This window comes from Cetorhinus maximus, chromosome 23 (assembly GCF_964194155.1).
Source record: "Cetorhinus maximus chromosome 23, sCetMax3.hap1.1, whole genome shotgun sequence".
In the NCBI taxonomy this organism is placed as follows: Eukaryota; Metazoa; Chordata; class Chondrichthyes; order Lamniformes; family Cetorhinidae; genus Cetorhinus; species Cetorhinus maximus.
Genome location: NC_135901.1, coordinates 26,348,445 through 26,375,426, shown reverse-complemented (window position 1 = coordinate 26,375,426; position 26,982 = coordinate 26,348,445). Strand labels below are relative to the sequence as shown.

The window sequence follows — 26,982 nt, the reverse complement described above, 5'->3', positions numbered from 1 at the left end:
AATGAAACAATCAAGTCAGAGGGAGTACAGCTGCAATAAATTTCAAGGGAGTAAGGCAAGGCTGGATGGCCTCTACTTTAATGCCAGGAGTATTACAGGTAAAACGGATGACTTAAGGGTGAGGATTGACATGTGGAATTGTGATATAGTAGCCATCACTGAGATGTGGTTGAGGGAAGGGCAGGGTTGGCAGCTCAACATTCTGGGATATAGAATCTTCAGGCGAGACGGGGGAGGGGGTAAAAGAGGAGGAGGTGTTGCATTATTAGTTTAGGAGTCCGTTACGGCAGTAAGGAGAGATGATATTTTGGAGGGGGCATCGAATGAAGCTTTGTGGGTAGAGCTTAGGAATAAAAAAGGGGCAACCACATTATTAGGTGTTTATTATAGACCCCCAGATAGTCAGCGGGAAATTGAGGAGCAAATATGTGCACAATTTGCGGAGGTGTGTAAAAACAATAACAATCGGGTAATTATATTAGGTGATTTCTACTTTCCCAACATTAATTGGGATAGACATAGTGTTAAGGGCTTGGATGGAGTGAATTTCTTGAAATGTGTACAGGAGAACTTTTTAGGTCAATATGTAGAGGGCCAACAAGGGACGGTGCATTGCTGGACCTAATTCTGGGGAATGAAGCCGGACAGGTGGCTGAGGTGGTGGTGGGGGAGCATTTTAGTGATAGCGAACACAACATGGTACAGTTTAAGTTTGTTATGGGCAAAGAAATCAACAAGTTGCAGAAAATGTTTTGGATTGGGGGAGAGCCGATTTTAGTAAAATAAGGCAGGATCTGGTCAAGGTAGACTGGGAACAGTTAGTTGTGGGGAAATCTACAGAGGAACAATGGGGGGTGTTCAAAAAGGAAATGGGGACGGTACAGGCTCAACATGTTCCCATAACAAGGAGTAACAAGCCCAGAGAACCATGGATGACCAGAGATTTTCAAGTTACGATGAGAAGGAAAAGAGAGGCTTTTAGCAGGTACAAGGCAAGCAAATCAGCAGAGGCATGAGTGGAGTACAGACAGTGCAGGGTGGAGTTTAAGAAAGCAATTCGGAGAGCAAAGAGGGGATATGAGAAAGCTCAGGCTGGTAAAAGTAGGGAAAATCCCAAGATATTCTTTAAGTATATCAATGGGAAGAGGATAACCAGGGAAAGAGTAGGGCCCATAAGGGACCAAGCGGGCAATCTACGGGTGGAGGACATCTCTGGAGTGTTGAATGAATACTTCATGTCCGTTTTCACCCAAGAGAATGAGGATGAAGGTATCGAACTCGGAGAGAGAGACTGCGAAGTTCTTAAGCAAATTGATATAGGGAGTAATAAGGTATTGGAGGTGTTGGCAGGCCTAAAAGTGGACAAATCTCCAGGTCCAGACTGCTGAGGGAGGCCAGGGAGGAGATCGCAGGGGCTCTGACCCAGTTTTTTAATTCCTCTCTGGCCACGGGGGATGTGCCAGAGGACTGGAGAACAGCTAATGTGGTTCCGCTATTTAAGAAGGGTTGTTGAGATAAGCCAGGGAACTACAGGCCAGTGAATCTCACATCAGTGGTAGGGAAACTATTGGAGAAATTTCTGAAGGAGAGTATCTATCTTCACTTGGAGAGGCAAGGTTTGATCAGGGATAGTCAGCATGGCTTTGTCAGAGAGAGGTCATGCCTAACAAATTTGATTGAATTTTTTGAGGAGGTGACCAGGTGTGTAGATGAGGGTAGTGCAGTTGATGTAGTTTATATGGATTTCAGCAAAGCCTTTGACAAGGTCCTATATGGGAGACTGATAAAGAAGGCAAAGGCACATGGGATACAGGGTAATTTGATAAGGTGGATTCAAAATTGGCTTAGTTGTAGGAGGCAGAGGGTGATGACAGAAGGATGCTTTAGTGGCTGGAAGCCAGTGTCCAGTGGCATACCACAGGGATCTGTGCTCGGTCCCCTATTATTTGTCATTTATATAAACGACATAGATGACTATGTGGGGGTAGGATTAGTAAATTTGCGGATCACTCAAAGATTGCCCAAGTGGTTAACAGTGAGGTTGAGTGTCTCGGGCTACAGGAAGATATAGACAGGATAGTCAAATGGGCAGATAAGTGGCAGGTGGAATTTAACCCTGAAAAGTGTGAGGTGATACACTTTGGAAGGAGTAATTTGACAAGGAAGTATTCAATGAACGGCATGGCACTAGGAAATTCTGAGGAACTAATGGACCTTGGCGTGTGTGTCCATAGATCTCTGAAGGCAGAGGGGCATGTTAGTGGGGTGGTGAAAAAGGCATATGGGACACATGCCTTTATCAATCGAGGCATAGATTACAAAAGTAGGGAGGTCATGTTGGACTTGTATAGAACCTTGGTGAGGCCACAGCTGGAGTACTGTGTGCAGTTTTGGTCGCCACATTATAGGAAGGATGTGATTGCACTGGAAGGGATGCAGACGAGATTCACCAGGATGTTGCCTGGGATGAAACATTTAAGTTATGAAGAGAGGTTGGATAGACTTGGATTGTTTTCATTGGGGCAGAGAAGATTGAGGGGCGACCTGATCGAGGTGTACAAGATTATGAGGGCATGGACAGGGTGGATAGGGAGCAGCTGTTCCCCTTAGTTGAAGGGTCAGTCAGGAGGGGGCACAAGTTCAAGGTGAGGGGCAGGAGGTTTAGGGAGGATGTGAGGAAAAACCTTTTTACCCAGAGGGTGGTGACGATCTGGAATGCGCTGCCTGGGAGAATGGTGGAGGCAGGTTGCCTCATATCCTTTAAAAAGTACCAGGATGAACACTTGGCACGTCATAACATTCAAGGCTATGGGGCCAAGTGCTGGTAAATGGGATTAGGTAGGTAGGTCAGGTGTTTCTCACGTTTCGGTGCAGACTCGATGGGCCGAAGGGCCTCTTCTGCACTGTGATTCTGTGATTAGCGGGTGGGGCCTCCAGCGGGAGTTTTTGAATCCTCCCCGCCCACCTGCCAGGGTTCCCTTCCGCCCCAGGGATCAGAGTCCTCATTGATTTCAGCCCAAAATGAAACCTCTCCAAAATTCAGCCCTATTGCCCCTCGCAAAGATGGCCGCTGCGCATGCGCTCGGTTGCCCATTGCCCCCTACAAAGATGGCGGCTGCCAACCCCGGGGCCGAACACCGGGAAAAGCCGCGCGGCTGGCGAATCGGTCTCAACACGAGAGCGCGAGCTTCCTATTGCCGATTGAGTCTTCCACCGAGTGTTTATAAAGCCTCGCCTTCCTGCGCCGGGTGTTTATGAAGGCTTCCCTTTCATCCGCCGGCTCCATTCGGCCTCACCCACCTGCTCTCTCTGATCCTTTGCTGCTCTCCCTGCGGCTCCGACACCCCCAACACCCGCACTGCGCATGCTCCAATCACAGACTGGCATTGCGCCTGCGCAAAGAGCTCCTAGCCTGAAGATAGAGAATATTCTGCCTCTCGGTGAATGCTGGGTAACCGCACCGCCACTTACAGGAGATTTTATTGAATGCAAAACCATATTTTGTGATTACAATTACGATTTGAGTCATAGACGTAAAATAGTCAAATCAACTAATACAGCAATTAAGTGCATTAGACCTGCTTCATAGTTTTACCCTAGATTTGGTTGACAGCAGAAAAATATCCTAAAATCAAATGTGAACTCACTGGAGTCTCAGCAGTTGGTGTGAACAAGTGACTCTTTTCTCACATAGAGAACTTTTAAAGAGCTTCTCTCCAGTAAGAATGCGCAATTGTATCTCGAACCCTTCGGGCTTTTAAAGCTGAAGTGTTAACAAGTGGAAAAACTTTATTCATCCCTTTGCATGCACCAATTTCCAGTGTGACTGTGCTGCTGTGTCAGTAAATGGGATGACCAAATGAATCCCTTTCTGCATTCACCTGGTGAACTGTCCTTTTCTGGTGTGATTGTACATGAGTTTCCAGCTCACAGTGGTTTCGCAAACTCTTGAGATAATGAATTCCATATTCTCAAGGTTCCCTGGCTAAAGAAAAGTATATTACTGCGAATTCTGGAAATATTAAAAGGTTTCTTGTTAGTAGAGAACTTGAGTATTGCTGAAAAAAAGAACATGCTGTCGAAGCTTTTTGTTTTCACTCATCAGGACAGATGCAAGAATACCAAATCTCAAAGAGACCAACAATTTATATTGCACGAGAAAAGTGGTGCTGGTTGGCTAGCAAGTGGACTCTGATTAGTTGAGGCTTTGCCATGGACAATGCACCACTGAGCAGTTATTCTCCTAATCTTTTGTTTAAATTCAAAAATGCAAGTTGGTTCTGATTGGTCTAGGTGTTGCCTTGGGGACCATACAAGGGAACCGTTGTCCCCCATACTTTTGTTCAATTGAAAAAGGCACAATGCCTATATATGTTATTTTTGCTTGCAGAGGACAGGGCCCCGAGTATGAAGATATAGCTTCTAGCATGCAGAAATGAGCCACATTGCGAGCCTGACTGATAATTTTAAATTGGTTGTTGTTGCAATTCTTAGCACTTTCGTGTTTATTCAGTAAATTGTGTCCAATTGCGAAATCCCATCTAATATTGGACACTATGTTTTAAGTTTTGCCATCATGGGCTGGTTGAGCATGGTCAATACACTGCCTGTTATGAATAGCCAAAGGGACATGCTGTTTTATATGATCCACCAGTTGCTGGGATGTACGGCCTCCACCCTGGCATCACATTGGCACTGGAATTCATATAACACATTGCACATTTGTGAGGTAGGCAGAATGTATTTTTGGCTTGACAGCAGCATCCTGTTAGTGGAGAATATCACTCGTATTGGTACTGTATAGTAGAAGTGGGAAAAAGCTCGCCTCACCTGTTGTTCAAATTTTAGGACACCATAAATTGAGGTAGGCTGGGCAGTTTTCAGGACAAAAAGTGATGGATTTAGACCCATTCATGAGTTTGTATGACATACAGCGAGCATTGATCTGATTGGAGTAGCCATTATCCCACAGGATGGTTCAATGCACCCTATTTCGGCATCAAGCTTGCATGGTGATCAAATGGCTCAGGCCCTATTTACGAGGTTGCTAATAAGGCCAATCTTATGCATGTGGAATTGTCAGAATCCAAATATGTTTATTTACCAATGAAGATAACTTTGTAGTAGACAGTAGTAGACAACTCATTAGCGGATTTTTCAACTCGCAAGTTGAGGAAAGGGAGCTTGTTAGACTGCTCCATTTCAAAGGTGAATTTGAGTGTGGGTTGGAGCCCATTAAGGTGTATAAGCAAATTCTTACCTTTAGCTGCAGATTCAATTATAGAAAACATATCATCTACGTCTTGGAAATATGCAAGGAGGTTAGGTGTCAGTCCATTGAAAACACATTTCTTGTGGAAACCGACAAAAATGTTAGCGAGAGCTGGGCCCAGAGAGAAACCCATAGCAACACCATCTATTTGGGCATACATGGTGTCATTAAAGCTGAACTCAGCTGCGTGAATTGCTCAGTTCATAAGTTTATTGATTCAGATGTTGGCAGCATGTCTATATTGCCATGATATAGCGACACGGTGCAAATGTCTATGGCTTCCTAGAGTGGTACATTAGTGAATAGGCTCGCAATGTTGCATGAACACATGGATAGGCATTGCTGTCGATAGACAGTTCTTGTGTTGTCTTCATGAAGGTGAAGGAATCATTAAAACGTGTTTGTGGGAAAACTCACCCAGGACTTGTTATAGCAACTCACTCATTCATGTTGTCAATTTGTGTTGTGCAGAACCAGTCAAAGATAAGATAGCCTACCTTATGTGAGAAAGCACACGGGCAGAGAGTTTTGGATGATCTCACGTTTCCATGTGTGGGTGGGGTCAATGTGAGAGGCTGGTCAAGAATGTATTGGAATCGTCAAGTCTAAAGATAACATGGGTATGGATGAGGGTTTCAGTAGCAGATGAGCTGGGGTGGGGTGGAGAATGGCGACTTTATGGAGATTGAAATATCTGGTATTAGTGATGGTCAGAAACTCATCTTGGAACAAAGATGACACCAAGATTGTGAAGAGTGTGGTTCAGCATCAGACAATCAGAGAGAGAGAGCAAGGCAGAGAGAGGGAGGAGAGAGAGAGAGAGAGAGCCATGAGAAGTTGGATGGTCAGCAGTTTAGTAGGAATCGGGTCAATGGAGCAGGAGGTGGGTCACATGGACAAGATGAGCATGAAGGGAGATAGGCGAGAAGCTTTTGAAAGATGCATGTTCAGAGCTTATACAAAGAGGAACTAAGTTTGGCCCGAGGGCTAGTGGAAGGGAGGGAAGCAGCAGAGGCAGCTGATCAGAGTCTCAATCTCAAAGAAGCTCCATGAGCTCTCTCACTTGTTGGAGGTGAGGATGGAGGAGACAGTGGGGAAGGACAGCCCTTCAAAAGGAACTAACTTGTGTCAGAGATATTAAAAATACTCAACAGTCTGCGTGTTTAACACAAAACTGATTTATTTGTATTTTATCCCCAATACTAGCATCAAAAATATAAGGAAAATACTGTGGTTGCTGAAAATCTGAAATTAAAATAGAAAATGTTGGAAATACTCAGATGTCTGGCAGCATCTGTGGAGAGAGAAACTGCAGTAATGTTTCGAATCTAATAAGACTCTTCTGTGGAACATTTAACTCTGTTTCTCACTCCACAGATGCTGCCAGACCTGCAGAGTTTTTCCAGCATTTTCTGATTTTTTTTATTAACATCTATAACTTGGCTGCAGTCATTAACATCAGCAGAAACAGGCTGCAATGAACATGCTTCAGTGCTGAACGTGATTAAACGCAGAATTAATTCACTGCAGTTACTTGTGAACTCGCTGGTGTTTTATTAGGTGGGATGACTGAGTGAATCTCTTCCCACACACGGAGCAGGTGAATGGCCTCTCCCCAGTGTGAACTCGCTGGTGTGCCAAGAGGTTGGATGACTGAGTGAATCCCTTCCCACACTCGGCACAGGTGAACGGTCTCTCCTTCATGTGAACTCGCTGGTGTGTCAGCAAGGTGGATGACTGAGTGAATCCCTTCCCACACATGGAGCAGGTGAACGGCCTCTCCCCTGTGTGAGTGCACTGATGTACACTGGGTTGAGATGATTGCCTGAATCTAGCCCTACAGTGAGAGCAACTGAATGGTTTCTCATCAGTGTGAACTCGTTGATGGTACATCAATTCTTGGGAACTTTTATAGCGCTTCCCGCAGTCTGGGCATTTAAATGGTCTCTCGTCAGTGTGAATTCTTCGATGTGTCTTCAGGTTGGATGAATTAATGAATCCTTTCCCACATTCAGAGCAGGTGAATGGTCTCTCCCCAGTGTGAACTCAATGGTGTATGAACAGGTGGGATGACCGACTGAATCCCTTCCCACACTCTGGGCAGGTGAACGGCCTCTCTCCAGTGTGGATTCGCTGGTGTACAGTGAGGTCAGATAAATGCCTGAATCCAGTCCCACAGTCATAGCACCCGAATGGTTTCTTGTCAGTGTGAACTCGCTGTTGTGTCATCAGGTTGTTTGAAATAGTGAATCCCATCCCACACTCAGAGGTTGTGAGTGATCTCTCCCCAGTGTGACTGCACCAATGAGTTTCCAGCTCAGATGGGTAGTTGAATCCCTTCCCTCTGTCCCCACATATCCATGACATCTGATTGTGAATGCATTTATGTTATGAAATGCCAGATTATCTGTTGAAGTCTCGTCCACACACAGAACACGTGTATAATTTCTCTCCACTGTGAATGGTGCTTTTTCCTTCCATGTTCAAAATCCGATTATATTCAGGTTATGATACATTGGGAGACACTGTCAGATTCTGATGTGATACTTGGTTTCCAGTTTCCAAACTGCAAATCCTCCCCTTCTAACACCCTGTGAAATCAATTTAAAACAGAAAAAAGAGAATGAAAGAGAACCCACAAAAACACAAAGGCAGGTTGTGAAATTGAGCTGAATGAATCTGGTAATTTGTGGGGCCGGCACGAGGTAAAAGTGACCATGAAAACTGCTGGATTGTCGTAAAAACCCAACTGGTTCACTAATGTCAGCCTAATCAACTCAATCTCTTCTCATATGTCACTCCCACCTCTGTCCTGGGATGGCAAGACTGACATATGAGGAGAGATTGATTCGATTAGGATTATATTCACTGGAGTTCGGAAGAATGAGGGGGGATCTCATAGAAACCTGTAAAACTCTAACAGGACTAGACAGGGTAGATGCAGGAAGGATGTTCCCAATGGTGGGGGAGTCCAGAACAAGGGGTCACAGTCTGAGGATATGGGTTAGACCATTTAGGACTGAGATGAGGAGAAATTTCTTCACTCAGTGAGTGGTGAGCCTGTGGAATTCGTTACCACAGAAAGTAGTTGAGACCAAAACATTGTATGTTTTCAAGAAGGAGTTAGATATGGCTCTTGGGGCAAAAGGGATCAAAGGGTATGGGGAGAAAGCTGGAGCAGGGCTATTGAGTTGGATGATCAGCCATGATCATAATGAATGGTGGAGCAGGCTCGAAGGGCCAAATGGCCTACTCCTGCTCCTAGTTTCTATATCCTTCAGGGAAGGGAATCTGCCACCCGGTCTGGGTTTGCACAAGACTCTGGCCTCTGTGAAGGGAAAGAAAGAGGTGGGAGAGGCAAGGGGCGAAGGAGAGGGATTTTATATATCTACAACTCGACCAGAACTTTGACAGAATCTCCAAAACCCTCAAACTCTACCGCCTAGAAGGACCAGGCTAGCAGATTTATGTGAACACCATCACCTCAAAACTCCTCACCAGGTCACACCCTGTCCTGGCTTGTCTGACATCCAATACTGAATGAACAAAAATATCCTCCATTTAAATAATGGTAAGGCTGAAGCCATTGTCTTCAGTCCCCACTACAAACTCCACTCCCTAGCCACTGACTCTTGGCAACTGTTTGAAACTGAACCAGGCTGTTCACAACCATGGTGAAATATTTCATTTCATTATGAGATTCCAACCACATATCCACATCATCACCCAGTCTGTCTAATTCCACCTCAGTAACATTTCCCGACTCCACCCCAGTCTCAGCTCATCTGCTGCTGAAACTGTCAGCCAATCCTTTGTTACCTCTTGACTTAACTTTCCTAACACACTCCCGGCCAGAATCTAACATTCCACCTCACTGTAATCTTGAGGTCATCCAAAACTCTGTTGCTTGGGTGCTTCCTCGCACCAAGTCTTGTTCACCCATCACCCCTGTGCTCACTGACCTACAAAAGCTCTGGGTTACGAGACACCTACATTTTAAATTTCTCATCCGTGTCTTCAAATCCCTCCATGGCTCTGATCACTCTTATCTCTGTAATCTCCTCCAGCCTCATAACCTTCTGAGATATCTGCGCTCCTCTTAATCTGGCTTCCTGAACATTCCTGACTTTAATTTCTCCACCTTTTCTGGCCTTTCCTTCAGCTGCCAAGACCATAAGCTCTGTAATTTCCTCCCTAAACATCTCCACCTCTCGAACTCACTTTCCTACTTTAAGATTCTCCTTCGAACCTACCGACTGAGCCAAACTTTTGATCATCTGCCCTAATATGTCATTATGTGGGCTCGATGTGAAATGTAGCTTTGCAACACACCTGCAGAACACCTTGGAATGTTCTGTTACATGAAAGGCGCCACATAAATATAAATTGTTCTTGTTGACTTTATTTTTATTCATTTACGGGATGTGGGCGTCGCTTGCTAGGCCAGCATTTATTGCCTATCCCTTTCGAACTTGGACATATATCACTATCCCTTCAACATCACTGGGTGTACAACCAATAACTCCTGGTCTAACAGCATTGTGGCAGCACCTTCACCACATGGACTGCAGCTGTTCCAGAAGGTCAGACATCATCTTCTTTACAGGTAACTGGGGATGGGTAATATCTGCTGCTGGTCTTGTCAGTGAAAGGGCAGGGCAGGGGAGTGGGCCTCGCTGATTTGCTCTTGCAGGGAGCCAGCACAGGCAGGACAGGCTGAATGACCTCCGTCTGTATTGTAAACATGCAATGATTCAATGACTTGATGAGAAAAAAGACCTAGACTGGAGGCCAGGGACCAACTTCTGGAACCAATTCCCAACCTGATACAAACTGGCAGTTGTTTTGTCTGTGTTTCCGTGAGCAACGCCTGCAATAAAATAATAGCAAAATACTACAGCTGCTGGAAATCTGAAATAAGCAGAGACAATGCTGGAAACACTCAGCAGGTCAGGCAGCATCTGCGGAGAGAGAAACAGAGTTATGTCCCTGGGCCAGGATGATACGCATGCGCCTTGCGACACAACATGTTTCCGGAGCCTCTCTGTCCACCCGCCGGATCCATCGCTCCCTCCGCCCCACCATTTCCACCCCCCCGCTCCCCCATTACCCATTGTGGATTCGACGAAAAAGCTCCAGTCCATCGCCATTACTCGCAGTCCGCATGCACAAAACACTGTTCGGAATTGCGCATGCGCATTTCTCTCCTGTTATGTGGATAGGGAACATTCCTCACCCCGCGGAATGCTGGGTAGAACAGCCGCCATTGTGCACCACGATTCCTCTGAAGAATAATCATATTGGACCCTCTCTCCACAGATGTTGCCAGAACTGCTGAGTTTTTCCAGCATTTTTCTGTGCTTATATTCTATCCTGATTTGTTTTGCACTGAGGGAGTGAACACTGATGCTGGAGGGTGAAATAATAAAATTAGAAAGCAAATTATACCGTAACAGGTCTGAAATAGAGTTAACGTTTCGAGTCTGTATGACCCTTCTTCTGGGCGGTCATACAGACTCGAAACGTTAACTCTGTTTCTGTCTCCACAGATGCTGTCGGACCTGCTGAGCTTTTCCAGCATTTTCTGTTTTTATTTCAGATTTCCAGCATCCAAAGTATTTTGCATTTATTGTACTAAAACGCATCCCGAGGAGAGACAAATGTGATAGGTGAGCGTCACACGTCTTCTTCTGTGTTCAGCTATCTTGTGAAAACGAAACTATAATGGCAGGTAATGCCAACCGGAATGCTCCACGCAAGTGAATACGCCTTATCTCCACCAGAAGGGCGGCAATGCGCAGATTCGAGAAGGCTCTCAGAGTCTGAATGAGAGCGGCCGGGAGTGGGGGGGTCATCAGACAGCGGCAGGAGGAAGGGAGTTTATTACAGACTGACGGAAGGTCAGAGACCTGAAACATTAACTCTGTCCCTCTCTGCACAGATACTGCCTGAACTGCTGAGTATTTCTTTTTGTTTCAGATTTTTAATTTCACGGTGTGTTGCTATTTTATTTCAGGGAATTCTCACAGAACCGAGTCCAGAAACATAAGAGCGGCTTTGCATTAGAGTGGGGGTGGAGGAGGAAGTCGCCCCCTGGCCTCCTGTGTAGGTTTTCTTGTTGTTTCAGTTTTTGAGCTGGACCAAAGATAGAGGAGAAGCTGCTGGGCTTAACCTAGAGTCCTGTTGAGAGGAGCAGGGTCTAACAATTTCTATTGTGGGATTATCATGGGAAGCTGGTTTCTTCAAGGGAGATCGGGTTTACAATAAACATTGTCCATTCAGTGTAAAAGAGCATCGTTTCAGGATCAAGTATTTCTGTGGAGGCTTTTAATCCATTTTACATATGCAGATATTTTAATTTATTTGGGGTTGTGGGTATCATTAACACGATAACATTTATTATTAATTCCCAGTGACTGATTGAGAAATGCTGGTGGACCTTCTTGAAGCACAGTGAAGAAGATGCTCTCACGGTGCTGTTAGGTGAGGAGTTACTGGAGTTTCACCCAGTGATGATGAAGGAATGGTGGCGAATTTCCAAGTTTTCTTTTAGTCATTCACGGGATGTGGGCTTTGCTGGCTGGGCCAGCATTTATTGTCCATCCCTAATTGCCCTTGAGAAGGTGGTGGTGAGCTGCCTTCTTGAACTGGTGCAGTCCATATGTTGTAGGTACACCCACAGTGCTGTTAGGGAAGGAGATCCAGGAGTTTGACTCAGCGACAGTGAAGGAACGGCGATATATTTTCAAGTCAGGATGGTGATTGACTTGGAGTGGATCTTCCAGGTGTTGGTGTTCCCGTCTATCTGCTGCCCTTGTCCTTCTAGATGGTAGTGGTCGTGGGTTTGGAAGACACTGTCTAAGGAGTCTTGGTGAGTTCCTGCAGTGCATCTTGTAGATGGTACACACTGCTGCTACTGTGCGTCAGTGGTGGAGAGAATGGATGTGGTGCCAATCAAGGGGGCTGCTTTGTCCTGGACAGTGTCAAGCTTCTTGAGTGTTATGGGAGCTGCTGTCATCCAGACAAGTGGAGAGTATTCCATCACACTCCTGACTCCTGACAAGTCAACAACATCAACTTGCATTTATATAGTCTTTGACAGAGCCTCTCCGTCGGCAAGCTTTTTTAACTTTATTATTTCATGGTATTTGGCCGTTACTGGCAAGGTCAGCATTTGTTGCCCATCCCTAATTGCCCTTGAACTGCGTGGCTTGCTAGGCCATTTCAGAGGGCACTCAAGTGTCAACCACATTGCTGTGGGTCTGGAGTCACGTGTAGGCCAGACCAAGTATGCACATCATATGGACTGCAGCGGTTCAAGGAGACAGCTCACCACCACCTCCTCAAGGGATGGCAATTAAGGATGGGCAATAAACGCTGACCTAACCAGCGACATCGACATACCATTAAAGAATAAAACAGAAGTGGTGATAGTTGAACAAGACTAAGTGTAAGCACACAGGCAGCAGAGTTTTGGATGATCTGAGGTTTATAGGTGATTGAATGTGGGAGGCCGGCTGGGAGCACATTAGAATTATGAAGTTTAGAGGTAACAATGGAATGGATGAGAGTTTCGGAGCAGATGAGCTGAAGCAGTGTGATGTCACTGAAGTGGAAACGGACCGTCTTTGTGATGTCACAGATATTTGGTCAGAATCTCAGCTGAAATATGACACCAAGATTGGGAGAAGATATATCCAACATTAGACAGTTACCTGGGGAAGAGATGGAGTGGATGCTTAGGGAGTGGAGTTTGTTCCGGGGTTTGAGGACAATTGTCTTCAGTCTCCCCAATATTTAAATGGAAGACATTTTTGCTCATCCAGTACTGGATATCAGACAAGTCACGATGATGTGTGACTTGGAGGTGATGGTTTTCGCATATACTTATGACTCTGGTCCTTCTAGGTGGTGGAGGTTGAGGGTCTGTCAAACCTCTGGTTCAGTTGGAAAAATATAAAATCCCGCTCCTTCATCACTCCCTCTCTCTCTTTCTCTCTGTCTTCCTGTAGAGGACAGAGTCTTGTGTAGGTCCAGACCAGGTGGCAGGTTCCCTTCCCTGATGGACATTAGTGAACCAGTTGGGTTTTTATGACAATCCAGCAGTTTTCATGGTTACTTTTTCCTATTGCTGGCCCCACAAATTACCAGATTCATTCAGCTCAATTTCACAACCTGCTTTTGTGTTTTTGTGTGTTCTCTCACACACCATTTTTAAAAATTCAATTTCACAGGATTTGCAGATGATTTGCAGCCAGGAAATTCGAACATCTGAAACAAAAACCGAAAATGCTGCAAAAACTCAGCAGGTCTAACAGCATCTGTGGAGAGAAAGACAGATTTAATGCTTCAAGTCCGGATGACTCTTCTTCAGAGCGAACATATCATCGAACATCTCACTCGAATAGCTCATCAGCATCTGACAGAGTCACCTACTTTACCCTAATCTGAATACCATTGGATTTTGAACATGGAAGGAAAAGGCAGCATTTTCAGCAGGGAGAAATCATCCTCGTGTTCTGTATGTGGACGAGACTTCAGCCAATCATCCAGCCTGTCAAAACACCAAGCGCAGCCACAATGGGGAGAAAACATATAAATGTGGTGACTGTGGGAAGAGATGTAATTATCCATTTGAGTTGGAAACTCATCAACGCAGCCACACTGGGGAGAGACCATTCACCTGATCCTTGTGTAGGAAGGAATTTGCTAATTTACCCAACCTGCTGCAACACCAGCGCAGTCACAGTGACGAGAGACCTTTTAAATGTCCTGACTGCGGAAAGTGCTATAAAAGTTCTGGGGAGCTGATGTCCCATTAGCGTGTTCACACTGAAGAGAGACCGTTCAGGTGCTCTCACTGTGGGACCGGTTTCCGCTGATCATCCCAACTCACTGTACACCAGAGAATTCACACTGGGGAGAGACTGTTCACCTGTTCAGTGCATGGGAAGGGATTCACTCGAGCATCCTGTCTGGTGTGCCACCAGAGAGTTTGCACTAGGGAGAGGTCATTCACCTGCACCATTTGTGGGGTGAGGTTTACTTGTTCATTCAACCTGCTGAGACACCTGCGAGTTCACAAACAACAACAGTGATTGGATTTTGATGTTAATCACATTGGAATCTGTTTCTATTGATGCTAATGAACTCCAGCCCTTATATTCTGGATAAAAGTCAAATAGATCAGCTTTCTGTTCTGATCTCAAGGGAGACCATTCAGTTTTGAAAAGAAATTCAAACTCCCAGTTATTAACTGAAAGAATTACAGCACAAGGCTTCGTGTTTTAAAGAAAATTCTTTACTGTACAGGAATTAAACAAAGCAAGTACCAGTAACTTAAAACTACATTTTGTAAACACTTATTCTTTCAGCCTGAAAACCTGAATGGAGCACTCCATGTTCTACTTATATTTCACCTGAATTCCCCCATCCTTTCCAGGATCTTCAGGGTTCATTCAATTTTCCTGGGACCAAACGAAGGTGTGCCACAGCTCTAAGGAATTCACTTTGATTCACCTCCATGTTACTGCAATTCTCCCAGGCATGAGATTCCTTGGGGTTCTTCCACTAGTGTTCAGCTAGGTTCAGACACTTCTGTTTAAATACCTCACAATTGTGGACACCCACCTCAAGCATGGGCTTCACTGTCTTCTTGCTTAATAGTCTACGGCTTCTGGCAGCTTTTCTCTCTCTGCCTGTTTGCAAGCTGTTCCAGCTCCAGACAAAAACTGCCTGTGTCTGTGAGAAAACATTCAGATAAACCCAAAACAAAACAAATAAACATGCCTTCCTTTTGAAGCGCTCTCCCTCTCCCTGTCTCCTCCATCCTCACCTCCAACAACAAATGTGAAGATCTCATGGAGCTTCTTTGTCACTAAGAGTGAGACAATCCGATCATCTGCCTCTTCTGCTTCCTTCCCTTCCAACGGCCCACTGGGCTGAACTGCCTCCAAAGTTCCCCTTTTCCTAGTCCTGAACTTGCATCTTTCTCCACTTACCCTCCCATCTCCTCTCATGCCCTCTCAGTGCTCATTTTGACCATGAGGCCCACTTCCTCTTCCCTCAATCTTGTTCTCACTATACTAGAGACCACCCAAACTCCCCAGTTATCTGATATTGTTAATGGTTCTCTCTCTCAGGTACTGTGCCAGTTACCTCTAAATCTGCCATCATCACCCCTCTCCTTAGAAAACAAACCCTTGACTCCACCATTCTTGCAAACATCCGCCCCACCTCTAACCTCTCTTTAGTCTCCAAAGTCTGAGAACATTTTGTCGCCTCCCAAATCCATTCCCATCCTTCCTGGAAATCCATGTTTCAATTCCTCAAATCAGATTTCTGCCCTTCTATCACAGTATTGGAAATCTTATTAAAGTCACAGATGACATCCTATGTGATTGTGACAAAGGTAAACTCTCCCTGCTTGTCCTTCTCGATCTGCTTGCAGCCTTTTACCAGGTGCTCATTTCACTATTTCTCTCAGAGGGTTGTTGGTCTATGGAATTCTCATCCCCAGGGCGCAGTGGTGGCAGGGTCACTAAATGGTTTTAAAGCTGAGTTAGATAGTTATTGATGAACAATGGAGTCAAAAGTTAATGGAGCTGGGCAGGAGAAAGAGTTGAGACGACAATAAGATCAAGCATGACCTTATCAAATCGTGGAGCACACTCGAGGGGCCGAATGGCCTACTCGTGCTCCTAATTTGTATGTTCATATGAATATTCATATTCAGTTTTTTGTCACTTTCTCGTTTCTTACTCCAGATTATTTAAAATTCTCAAACCTTCAGTATTCCCTCAAATCCCAGCTGTCTGTCCTGAATGAATCCAGTTCAGTCATAAATGTTGAAATAAAAGCAAAAACAAAAACAAAAATACCTGGAAAAACTCAGCAGGTCTGGCAGCATCTGCGGAGAGGAGCACAATTAACGTTTCGAGTCCGAATGACCCTTCAACAGAACTAAGTAAAAATAGAAAAGAGGTGAAATATAAGCTGGTTTAAGGAGAGTGGGACAAGTAGAGCTGGATAAAGGGCCAGTGATAGGTGGAGATAACCAAAAGATGACACAGACAAAAGGACAAAGACTTGTTAAAGGTGGTGATATTATTTAAGGAATGTGCTAAATAAGGGTAGAAAGCAGGACAAGCATGGTACAGATAGCCCTAGTGGGGGTGGGGTGGGATGAAGGAATCGATAAAGGCTAAAAGGTAGAGATAAAACAATGGATGGAAATACATTTAAAAATAATGGAAATAGGTGGGAAAAGAAAAATCTATATAAATTATTGGAAAAAAAGAGGGGGAAATGGGAAAGAGAGTGGGGATGGATGAGAGAATTCATGATCTAAAATTGTTGAACTCAATATTCAGACCGTAAAGTGCCTAGTCGGAAGATGAGGTTCTGTTCCTCCAGTTTGCGTTGAGCTTCACTGGAACAATGCAGCAGAACAAGGACAGACATATGGGCATGAGAGCAGGGTGGAGTGTTGAAATGGCAAGTGACAGGGAGGTCTAGGTAATGCTTGCGAAGGTGTTCTGCATTACGGTCACCCAGTCTGCGTTTGGTCTCTCCAATGTAGAGGAAACTGCATTGGGAGCAACGAATGCAGTAGACTAAATTGAGGGAAGTGCAAGTGAAATGCTGCTTCACTTGAAAGGAGTGTTTGGGTCCTTGGATGGTGAGGAGAGGGGAAGCGAAGGGGCAGGTGTTACACCTTCTGCGGTTGCATGGGAAGGTGCCGTGGGAGGGGGTTGAGGTGTAGGGGGTGATGGAGAAGTGGACCTGCGGAATGCCACTGGGTGGGGAGGGGGGATGGTGAAAGGAAGATGTGTTTGGTGGTGGCATCATGCTGGAGTTGGCGGAAATGGCAGAGGATGATTCTTTGAATGTGGAGGCTGGTGGGGTGATAAGTGAGGACAAGGGGGGCCCTATCATGTTTCTGGGAGGGAGAGGAAGGTGTGAGGGTGGATGCACGAGAGATGGGCCGGACACGGTTGAGGGCCCTGTCAACGACCGTGGGTGGAAAACCTCGGTTAAGGAAGAAGGAAGACATGTCAGAGGAACTGTTTTTGAAAGTGGCATCATCAGAACAGATGCGACGGAGGCGAAGGAACTGAGAGAATGGGATGGAGTCCTTACAGGAAGTGGGGTGTGAGGAGCTGTAGTCGAGGTAGCTGTGGGAGTCGGTAGGCTTGTAATGAATATTGGTGGGCAGTCTATCACCAGAAATTGAGACAGAGAGGTCAAGGAAGGGAAGGGAAGTGTCAGAGATGGACCATGTGAAAATGATGGAGGTGTGGAAATTGGAAGCAAAATTAATAAATTTTTCCAGGTCCAGACGAGAGCATGAAGCAGCACCGAAGTAATCATCGATGTACCGGAGAAAGAGTTGTGGGAGGGGGCCGTAGTAGGACTGGAACAAGGAATGTTCCACATACCCCATGAAGAGACAGGCATAGGATTTCCAGCATCCGCAGTAGCTTTTAGCTTTTTGTTTTTATAGCTGGGGTCCATGCGGGTACCCATAGCCACACCTTTTATTTGGAGGAAGTGAGAGGAGTTTAAGGAGAAATTGTTCAGTGTGAAAACAAGTTCAGCCAGACGGAGGAGAGTAGTGGTGGATGGGGATTGTTCGGGCCTCTGTTCGAGGAAGAAGCGGAGAGCCATCAGACAATCCCGGTGAGGGATGGCGGTGTAGAGGGATTGGACGTCCATGGTGACGAGGAGGCGGTTGGGGCCAGGGAACTGGAAATTGTTGATCGGTCTGTCGGGACAGTCCTGTTGAAATGTTGAAATGTTTGCTCCACACCCAGAGGGTTTCATCTGTTTAAAGCCACAAACAGAAAGGTCCAGTTTTCTTCTGGAGTTTGAGACAAATCCGCTTTCAAAATGATGCAGAGTTTCAGCCAATGAGGGAGATCCGGGCTCAGCCCCGCCCCTCATTCACTCCGATTGGTTGGAGGACCAGCCGCTCCCGCTCGGTCCTCCAGCCCCGCCCCCTCTTCCTATTTGTCCGGAGCTGCCGTCAATCACTCCCCGGGCATTGTGATCTGGAGCATGCGCAGTGCGGGTGATGTCCATGGACAGACACTTGTTTCTCTCATCTTCAGGTGGGAAGGAGGCGGATAAGCGGAGGCAGCGTTAGGGGCAGTGGGTGGGAGGGCAGGCTTCACAAACACCCAGTGGAGGCCTCAACACCCCCAGTAAGAAAGTGCCGGGCCCGCCTTTGCACCGAACGGAACGGCAGCTGCGGGCTTTCTCCCGGTGCCAGGCCCGAGTGGACAAATGTGGGTTAATGAAGGAAATGCAGCAATGGGTTTGTTAATGAGAAATCACCTTTAACTCACTTTACTGATCCTGGAGCAGGAGGAGGGAATGGTGTGAATTTCTATCCTGGATTGACAGGGATGGGTTTTACAGGGGGTTAGAAGGGGAGAATTTGCAGACGGGAAAGTCAAACCAAACATCACATTCAGAGCAGCCCCGACACATCAGGACCTGGATATTATCAGCCTTTGACTTTGAGCATCGAGCTCCAGGGCATTAACGCTCACTGTGTTAAAAAATAGCCCTTCCTCACGTTCCCCCTGTATCTCTTGCTCAGAATCTTAAATCTTTTTCTGATCAGTTAATGTGAACAGTTTTTCTTTACCTATTCCCCTTAATACAGGGAAGAGGGAGAGTTTGTGGGAAGCAGGGTGCATGAGACGAGGATTTACAGGTTTGGGGAAACGAGAGAAAAATGTTCCATAGAAACTAGAATTGTCTGTTCTGAATTTCTATCCCGGACTGACAGTGATCACTTTTAACAACTGGTTTTACAGAGTTGCAATGAGAATCTAAAGAGATGGGAAACTCAAATCAAACATCACATCAAGGTCTGACTGAGTCACTCAATTCATCAAGTTCTGAATACCATTGTTTTGAATGTAGAAGGAGAAATGTTTGTTCCGTCTGTGGGAAAGGGTTTTGAACGTCGTTGTTACTGGAAAAGCACCAAGGCACACACGCCCGAGTGAGAGTGTTCCAGTGCACTGACTGTGGAAAGAGCTTCATCCAGTTAGACAGCCTGAAAAAAAATCACCCTTATTCACAGCAGACAGAAATCGTACATCTGTTCTGTTTCTGGATGAGGCTTCAACTGGACCAACCTGGAGAGACAAAAGGACACCAACACGATGGATAAACCCTGGAAATGTGGGGTCTGTGGGAAAGGATTCAGGTCCCCATCTGAGCTGGAAATTCATCGACGCGGTCACACTGGGGAGAGGCCATTCACCTGCTTTGATTGTGGGAAGGGATTCACTCAGTTATCCAGCTTACATTCACACCAGAAAACTCACACTGGAGAGAAACCATTCACTTGCTCTGAGTGTGGGAAAGGATTCATTCATTCATCTGCCCTGCTGATACACTAGCAAGTTCACACTGGCGAGAGACCTTTTAAATGCCCAGATTGCGGGAAGTGCTATAAAAGTTCCAGGGAACTGAGGTCGCATCAACGTGTTCACACTGATGAGAGACCGTTCAGATGCTCTCACTATGGGACTGGGTTCAGAAGATCATCTCACCTCACTGTGCACCAACGCACCCACACTGGAGAGAGACCGTTCACCTGAGTGTGGGAAGGGATTCACTCAGTCATCTCATCTGCTGACACACCAGCGAGTTCTTACTGGGGAGAGACCATTCACCTGCTCCAAGTGTGGGGAGGGATTCACTTGATCGTTCACCCTGCTGCAACACCAGCGGGTTCATACCGGGGAGAGGCCATACATCTGCTCTGTGTGCGGGAAAGGACTCAATCGGTCATCCAACCTCACTGCTCACCAGTGAGTTCACACTGGAGAGAGACCGTTCACTTGCTCCATCTGTGGAAAGGGATTCACAAAGTCGTTCAATCTGCTGACACACCAATGCACTCATGCTGGGGAGAGATTATTCAACTGCCCTGTCTGTGGGAAGGGATTCACTCAGTCACGATGCCTCCTGAGACATCAGTGAGTTCATAAGTGACTGCAGTGGTTGGATTCTGCCGTTATTGCTGCTGTTAATCATGTTTAGTATTGATAATTTAAGATTATTTAGTTTGTTTCTGCTGATGTTAACAATCCCTATAACTGGCTGGAGTTTAATATTGTGGAGATGTCACTGATTTTTGGGGCTGCATTGTCCTTTTTTAAAAACAGCATCTGTGATCTTTCCCCTTAATTCAAGAACTCTCAACAGGAACCTATTTATAAAAAAATTCTGAACTTTTACTTCAATTCTAAATTGATCTTCGGTGATAACTCTACAATTTAGTGTCTGAAAGATCCAACTGAAAATACAAAAGACTTTGTATATATTAAATCCATTAACTTTGAATCTATAATTAAGCTGTTTTTGTCAATCTATGTTTATTAAATCTCTCATACTCCATTTCCAAAATGAGAATTCTAACTCTTTGGCACATTTGGTAATTTATTGGGAGTGAGTCTCACATGTGCAGCCCCTGGACAGTGAGTAAGGAGGAGATGAAAATGCAGGTGTTGCATCTCCTGCACTTGTGTGGAAGGTGCCTTGGGACATTTATAATTTCTGTATTTATAAAAATAAACATATTGTAGAAAGGATCTGCCTTGCGTGCATTCTCACTGCATGACTGACTGACATTCTGTTTTCACTGTCTGTAGATAAGTTGAAATTGTTGCTGTTGGTCTGTCTACGTTCATTCTTCCTTTGGAAAGCTGGTTTGAAAAGTAACATTTGACAGGATTAGGACTGAGATGAGAAATTTCTTCACCCAGAGAGCGGTGAGCCTGTGGAATTCGTTACCACAGAAAGTAGCTGAGACAAAAACATTGTATGCTTTCATGAAGGAGTTAGATATAGCTCTTGGGGCAAAAGGGATCAAAGGGTATGGGGAGAAATCGGGAGCAGGCTATTGAGTTGGATGATCATGATCAAAGGGCCGAATGGCCTACTCCTGCTCCTAGTTTCTATGTTTCTATGATTTATATGAAATCCCCTGGAAGTTATATTCACCCACCATCAAATAAAGACACTTTATAATATTCTTTGTCACATGAAACCCTTTGTGGATGAAAACGGGATCTGCTGCAGTCATCAAAGTAGATTGAACACATTTTCACTGAAATTAAGTTAACCGGATGCTTGTGATCCTTGGTTTTGGTTTTATTCATTTTATTAGAAACTGCTCATTTCATAAAGGCGTTTATATATTTGGTAAATAGGTGCAGACTGTTTATTGGATCGGACAGTGGAGCAGGAAAATACTCACTTGATTCGATCTTCATTGTGTGGGGATTTACATTCAAAACTCATCGGTAACGTCACTGCACCAGCTGAGATCAGCTCAGACCGGGGGTTCTGTATGTTGTCTGTGAGTGTTAACCCGTAAATAACAGTATTTATAAATGTAAACCTGGACGAATGGATCTCAACTTCTAATTTGACATATGTGATTCACAAGTGAGTTCACAACACCTGTTTAAACAAATTCCTGTGCTCTACACTCTAGCGTTCTTTCAACCCACCTCCAGAAATATATAAAAATAATCAAGGCTTTCTCGGCAGAATGAGAAGAGTTCTACTCTTCTCTGATTGTTGGATTGCTCCTTACTAGGCTCACACTGCTATGAAACCTGTTAGTTCCGTCCCAGGGAGAAACCACTCCTCCACACATCACTGACTCAGGCAGTATATCAGTGAGCATCCTTCCTCAAAATGGATGCCAAACCTCTCCTCCTGTTACAGATTCTGTCTTTGCAGCAGCAGCAGCAAGATCGGGAGAGACAGAATCTGTGATTGGAAGAGATGCTACTCACTGATTCTGTCTCTCACAAAGGTTTTACTTCCAGTGCTTGTCCCTGTGATTGAATTTTCAAGGGTTTTTGTGGGGTGAATTTGCCCGTTGCCCCTGTGTATTGTGTGGTTCTGAAATACTGTCAGTATGATTTTAAGGCTTCCTGGAATAATGCATTGATCCAAATCTGAAATGATCCATATCCCCATCTGAGTTCCAGATTTTAATGTGATTGTCGAATCCGGAAAACATATATAATTGAACCCCTTTAAACCTGATTCAGCACATTTCCTCCACACATACTACAAGAGATTGTCTTTGAGATCAGTTGTTCCTTTGTAGTCTGTGTTGTTCTGAAGACCATAAGATGTAGGAGCAGAAGTAGGCCATTCGGCCCATCGAGCCTGCTCCGCCATTCAATGAGATCATGGCTGACCTGATAATCCTCAATTCCACTTTCCTGCCTTAATGATGACAGTATTAACCTTCTCCCGAACCTGTCCTGACCCTTCCGTTGTTAATTTTTTTGAAACTAGGGACTCTCCTTGTTCGAATGGTGACATTCCCTGTCTGCCCAGTTATTGTTGCATCACTAAGATACAAGCAAAATACTGCAGATACTGGAAATCTGAAATAAAAACAGAAAATGCTTGAAAAATTCAGCAGATCTGACAGCATCTGTGGAGAGCCTGAAGAACTCATATAGACTAGAAGTCATATGGTTAACTGTATTTCTCTCTCCACAGATGCTGTTAGACCTGCTTAATTTTTCCAGCATTTTCTGCTTTTATTTGACATTATTTATTATTTCATCATGTTGCCATAATTCGCTAACAAATGTTGAAATGTTTACTCCACACCCAGAGGGTTTCATCTGTTTAAAGCCACAAACAGAAAGGTCCAGTTTTCTCCTGGAGTTTGAGACAAATCAGCTTCCAAAATGATGTAGAGTTTCAACCAATGAGGGAGATCCGGGCTCAGCCCCGCCCCCTCATTCACTCTGATTGGCTGGAGGACCAGCCGCTCCCGCTTGGTCCTCCATCCCCCACCCCTCTTCTTATTGGTCCGGAGCTGACGTCCATCACTCCCCGGGCATTGTGATCTGGAGCATGCGCAGTGCGGGTGATGGCGATTGACTGACTTTTGTTCGTCTCATCTTCAGGGGGTAAGAGAAATGGAGGAGTGGAGGGAGAGATGGGGCCGGTGGGTGGACGGGGCGCGTTCATAAGTACCCGATGCGGCTCTGAATCCAGGATAAGAAGCTACCGGTGCCGCGTTTGTTTCTGTGGGGTGGAGGCTGCGGGCATTGCGTCTCCAGTGAAAGGCCCGCCATCTTGAGCGGGGTCATTGTGCAGCAGGGCGCATGCGCGATCATCCCTGTCCCTGTCAGCAGGAGGAGAGAATGTTGTGCATTTCTGTCCGGGGCTGACAGGGGTGGATTTTGGAAACTCCTTTTAAAGGGGATTGGAGAAAGGGAACATTTACGTGTCACTCGATTCATCAAGGCCTGAATATTATCGGCCTTTGAGTGTAAGCATTGAGTTCCAGGTCATTACCACTCACTGCAAATATTTCTTGCTCACACCCCCCCTGTTGAGTTTGCCAAAAATTTTAAACCTGTGTCTATGACGATCTTACAATTAGCTATTACCTTATCTAAAACTACCATAAACTTGTACTTCTCTATCAAATCCCCCTTCAATCTCCTTTGCTCCAAGGAGAACAAGCCCAGTTTCCCCAACCCAACATTGCAACTAAAATCCCTCATCCCTGGAACTATTATGGTAAATTGTCTCTTCACCATCTCAAGGACCCTCACATCCTTGATAATGTGTTGTGATCACTGGTTTGTGCAGACCCAGACATTCTGTGTTCACACCGACAATTGCACGGTGTCAGCACCCCGCTCCCCAGGTATTTCCTCAACTGGGAGATTTTTCTCTGACTCCAGTGCTTCAGATATCTCTCCAGCTGCAGGCTTCAGCGGGAGATTTTAAAATTGAAAACAGCGAAATTGTTTCAGAGGTGATTACTTTTGACCATTCATCTACATTTATTGCTATGCTCTGTAATCTGAGCGAGGTTCTGTGTCTCTGGGGCTGGTGTGACTTCTTTACTATGGATCTGAATCCATTGTTCTCTTTCGCCTCTACCCTCCTGATCATCTCTCTGCCATGGTTTAACTTCCTTTGCCTTTAATTTTAGTTTTGTTTAGTATTTCACTGTTACTTCTACTAAATGAGGTTTTCACCGCTGCCCATCCCCTGGCCATGTGCGGCTGGCTTAACAGCTTTATCTTCCCACCATACCTTTCATAGTCAGGAATTGTTTTTTCCTGTGGTATCGTCCATTTCTCTTCTGTTGCTGTGCTTATGGTGACCATCAAACTCTGCACCATTTTTATTCCCTGGAATTCATTCTGCACATTGAAATGTTAACTCTGTTGCTCTCTCATACGAACATACGGATTAGGAGCAGGAGCAGGCCTCTCAGCCCCTATCATTTAATAAGATCATGGCTGATCTGATTGTAACCTCAACTTCACATTCCCGCCTACTCCGATAACATTGCATTCCCTTGCTTATCAAGAATCTATCTACCTCTGCCTTAAAAATATTCAAAGACTCTATTTCCAGCATCTTTTGCAGAAGAGAGTTCCAAAGACTCACAACCCCCTGAGAGAAAAAAATTCTCCTCATCTGTGTCTTAAATGGGCGACCCCCTTATTTTTAAACAGTGGCCCCTAGTTCTAGATTCTCCCACAAGAGGAAACTGCATCTCCATATCAGCCTGTCAAGACCACTCAAGATCTTGAGTGTTACATGCATACATTGTGAGCCCCCAGTTACCTGTGGAGAAGATGATGTTTGACCTTCTTGACCACAGTCTGCGTGGTGAAGGTGTTCCCATAATGCTGTTAGATAAGGAGTTACAGGTTATTCACCCAGTGATAATGAAGGAATGATGATTATTGGCTAAGTCCACGTCACTAAATTGTATTTATATCACACTTTTGATGCAATGCAACGTTCCAAGACATTTAGCAAAAATGTGACAAAGCAACATCTGACACCAATTCAAATGAGATAATAGGCAGGTGACCAAAGCTTGGTCAAAGTGTTGGGTTTGAAGGAGCATCTTAAAGGAGGAAAGTGAGGTGGAGAGGTTTAAGGATGAAACTTCAGAGCTTGTGGCCTTGGCAACTGAAAGAACAGCCACCAATAGTGGATTCATTAAGCTCAATTTCACAATCTCCCTTTGTGTTTTTGTGGGTCCTCTCTCACTCCCTTTTTTTCTGTTTTAAATCAATTTCACTGTTATTAGAAGTGGACCGTTTGCAGTCAGGAAACAGCATCTGAAGGAGTCATCCAATACACCGTAACCTGAATAGCACAGCATTTTGAACATGGAAGGAAAAAGCAGTGCTCAAAGTGGAGAGAAACCGTGGAAATGTGGGGACTGTGAGGAGAGATTCAGTTACCCATGTGAGCTGGAAACTCATCGACGCACTCACACTGGGGAGAGGCCATTTACCTGCTCTGTGTGTGGGAAGGGATTCTCTCGATCATCCCAGCTGATTACACACCAGCGAGTTCACACCGGGGAGAAACCATTCACCTGCTCCAAGTGTGGCAAGGGATTCACTCAGTCTTCCAACCTGCTGACACACCAGCGGGTTCACACTGGGGAGAGACCTTTTCAATGCCCAGACTGTGGAAAGTGTTATAGAAGTTCTGGGGACCTGATGTCCCATCAACGTGTTCACACTGATGAGAGACCGTTCAGGTGCTCTCACTGTGGGGCTGGGTTCAGGGGATCATTTCAACTCACTGTACACCAGCGAATTCACACTGGGGAGAGGCCATTTACTTGCTATATGTGTGGCAAAGGATTCACTCAGTTATCCCATGTGCTGAGACACGAGAGAGTTCACACTGGGGAGAGACCTTTTGAATGCCCAGACTGCGGGAAGTGCTATAAAAGTTCCGGGGAACTGATATCCCATCAACGTATTCACACTGATGAGAGACCATTCAGGTGCTTTTACTGTGGGGCTGCTTTCAGGGGATCATCTCAACTTTCTGTACATCAGCGAATTCACACTGGGGACAGGCCATTCACCTGCCCTGAGTGTGGGAAGGGATTCACTCAGTCATCCACCCTGCTGAATCACCAGCGAGTTCATACTGGGGAGAGGCCATTCACCTGCTCCGAGTGCGGAAAGAGATTCACTCGTTCGTCCCACCTGCGAGGTCACCAGCGAGGTCACATGATGGGAGGTCATTCACCTGCACCATGTTTGGGAAGAGATTCAGTCAGTCATCCACCCTGTTGAGTCACCAGTAACTACAGTGAATGGATTTTGCTGTTAATCACATCCAGGATTGAACTATGTTCATTGGGGTCTGTTTATGCTGATGTTAATACATTCCAGCCCAGTTATAGATGTTAATATTCAGGATAGAATTCAAATAAATCATCTTTGTGTTAAACATACATGATGTCGAGTCTTTTTAATATCTCGTACACAAATTACTTCATTTTGAAGGGCTCCCTCTCTCTTCTGCCTGCTCCATCCTCAACAACAATTGTGAGGAGCTCGGGAGCTTCTTTGTCACTAAGACTGAGATAATCCGATCAGCTGCCTTTGCTGCTTTCCTCCCTTCCACTAGCCCACCAGGCCAAACTGTCTCTAAAACCCCTTCTTGATGTAGCCCTGAATCTGGTTCTTTCTTTCGCTTCTCTCCCATCTCCCCTCAGGCCCGCTCAGAGCTTATCATTTCCATAATACCCACCTCCTCCGTTGACCCTATTCCCACAATACTACCTCTCCCTGTTCGCTGATATTGCTAACAGTTCTCTCTCTTCAGGTACTGCCCTTCATTCCTTTAACTATGTC

At 45.3% G+C, this 26,982-nt stretch overlaps 1 protein-coding gene and 2 long non-coding RNA genes across 3 annotated transcripts in view; all 3 read left to right on the top strand.

The window, feature by feature from the left end:
* The window catches only part of LOC144697459 (uncharacterized), a 296,931-nt gene that overhangs the window by 188,389 nt on the left and 81,560 nt on the right, over positions 1-26,982 (top strand). The gene's annotated exons all lie outside the window — the stretch shown is intronic.
* Positions 19,418-26,982, top strand: part of LOC144697374 (uncharacterized) — a 232,790-nt gene continuing 225,225 nt past the window's right edge. The window contains exon 1 of the long non-coding RNA XR_013580353.1: positions 19,418-19,777. This is a non-coding gene — a long non-coding RNA (uncharacterized LOC144697374). The remainder of the gene's footprint in view (positions 19,778-26,982) is intronic.
* Positions 25,412-26,566, top strand: LOC144697078 (uncharacterized). The gene has a single exon (XM_078568887.1). The coding sequence runs from the start codon at positions 25,489-25,491 to the stop codon at positions 26,416-26,418; it is 930 nt and encodes a 309-aa protein (XP_078425013.1). The 5' UTR covers positions 25,412-25,488; the 3' UTR covers positions 26,419-26,566.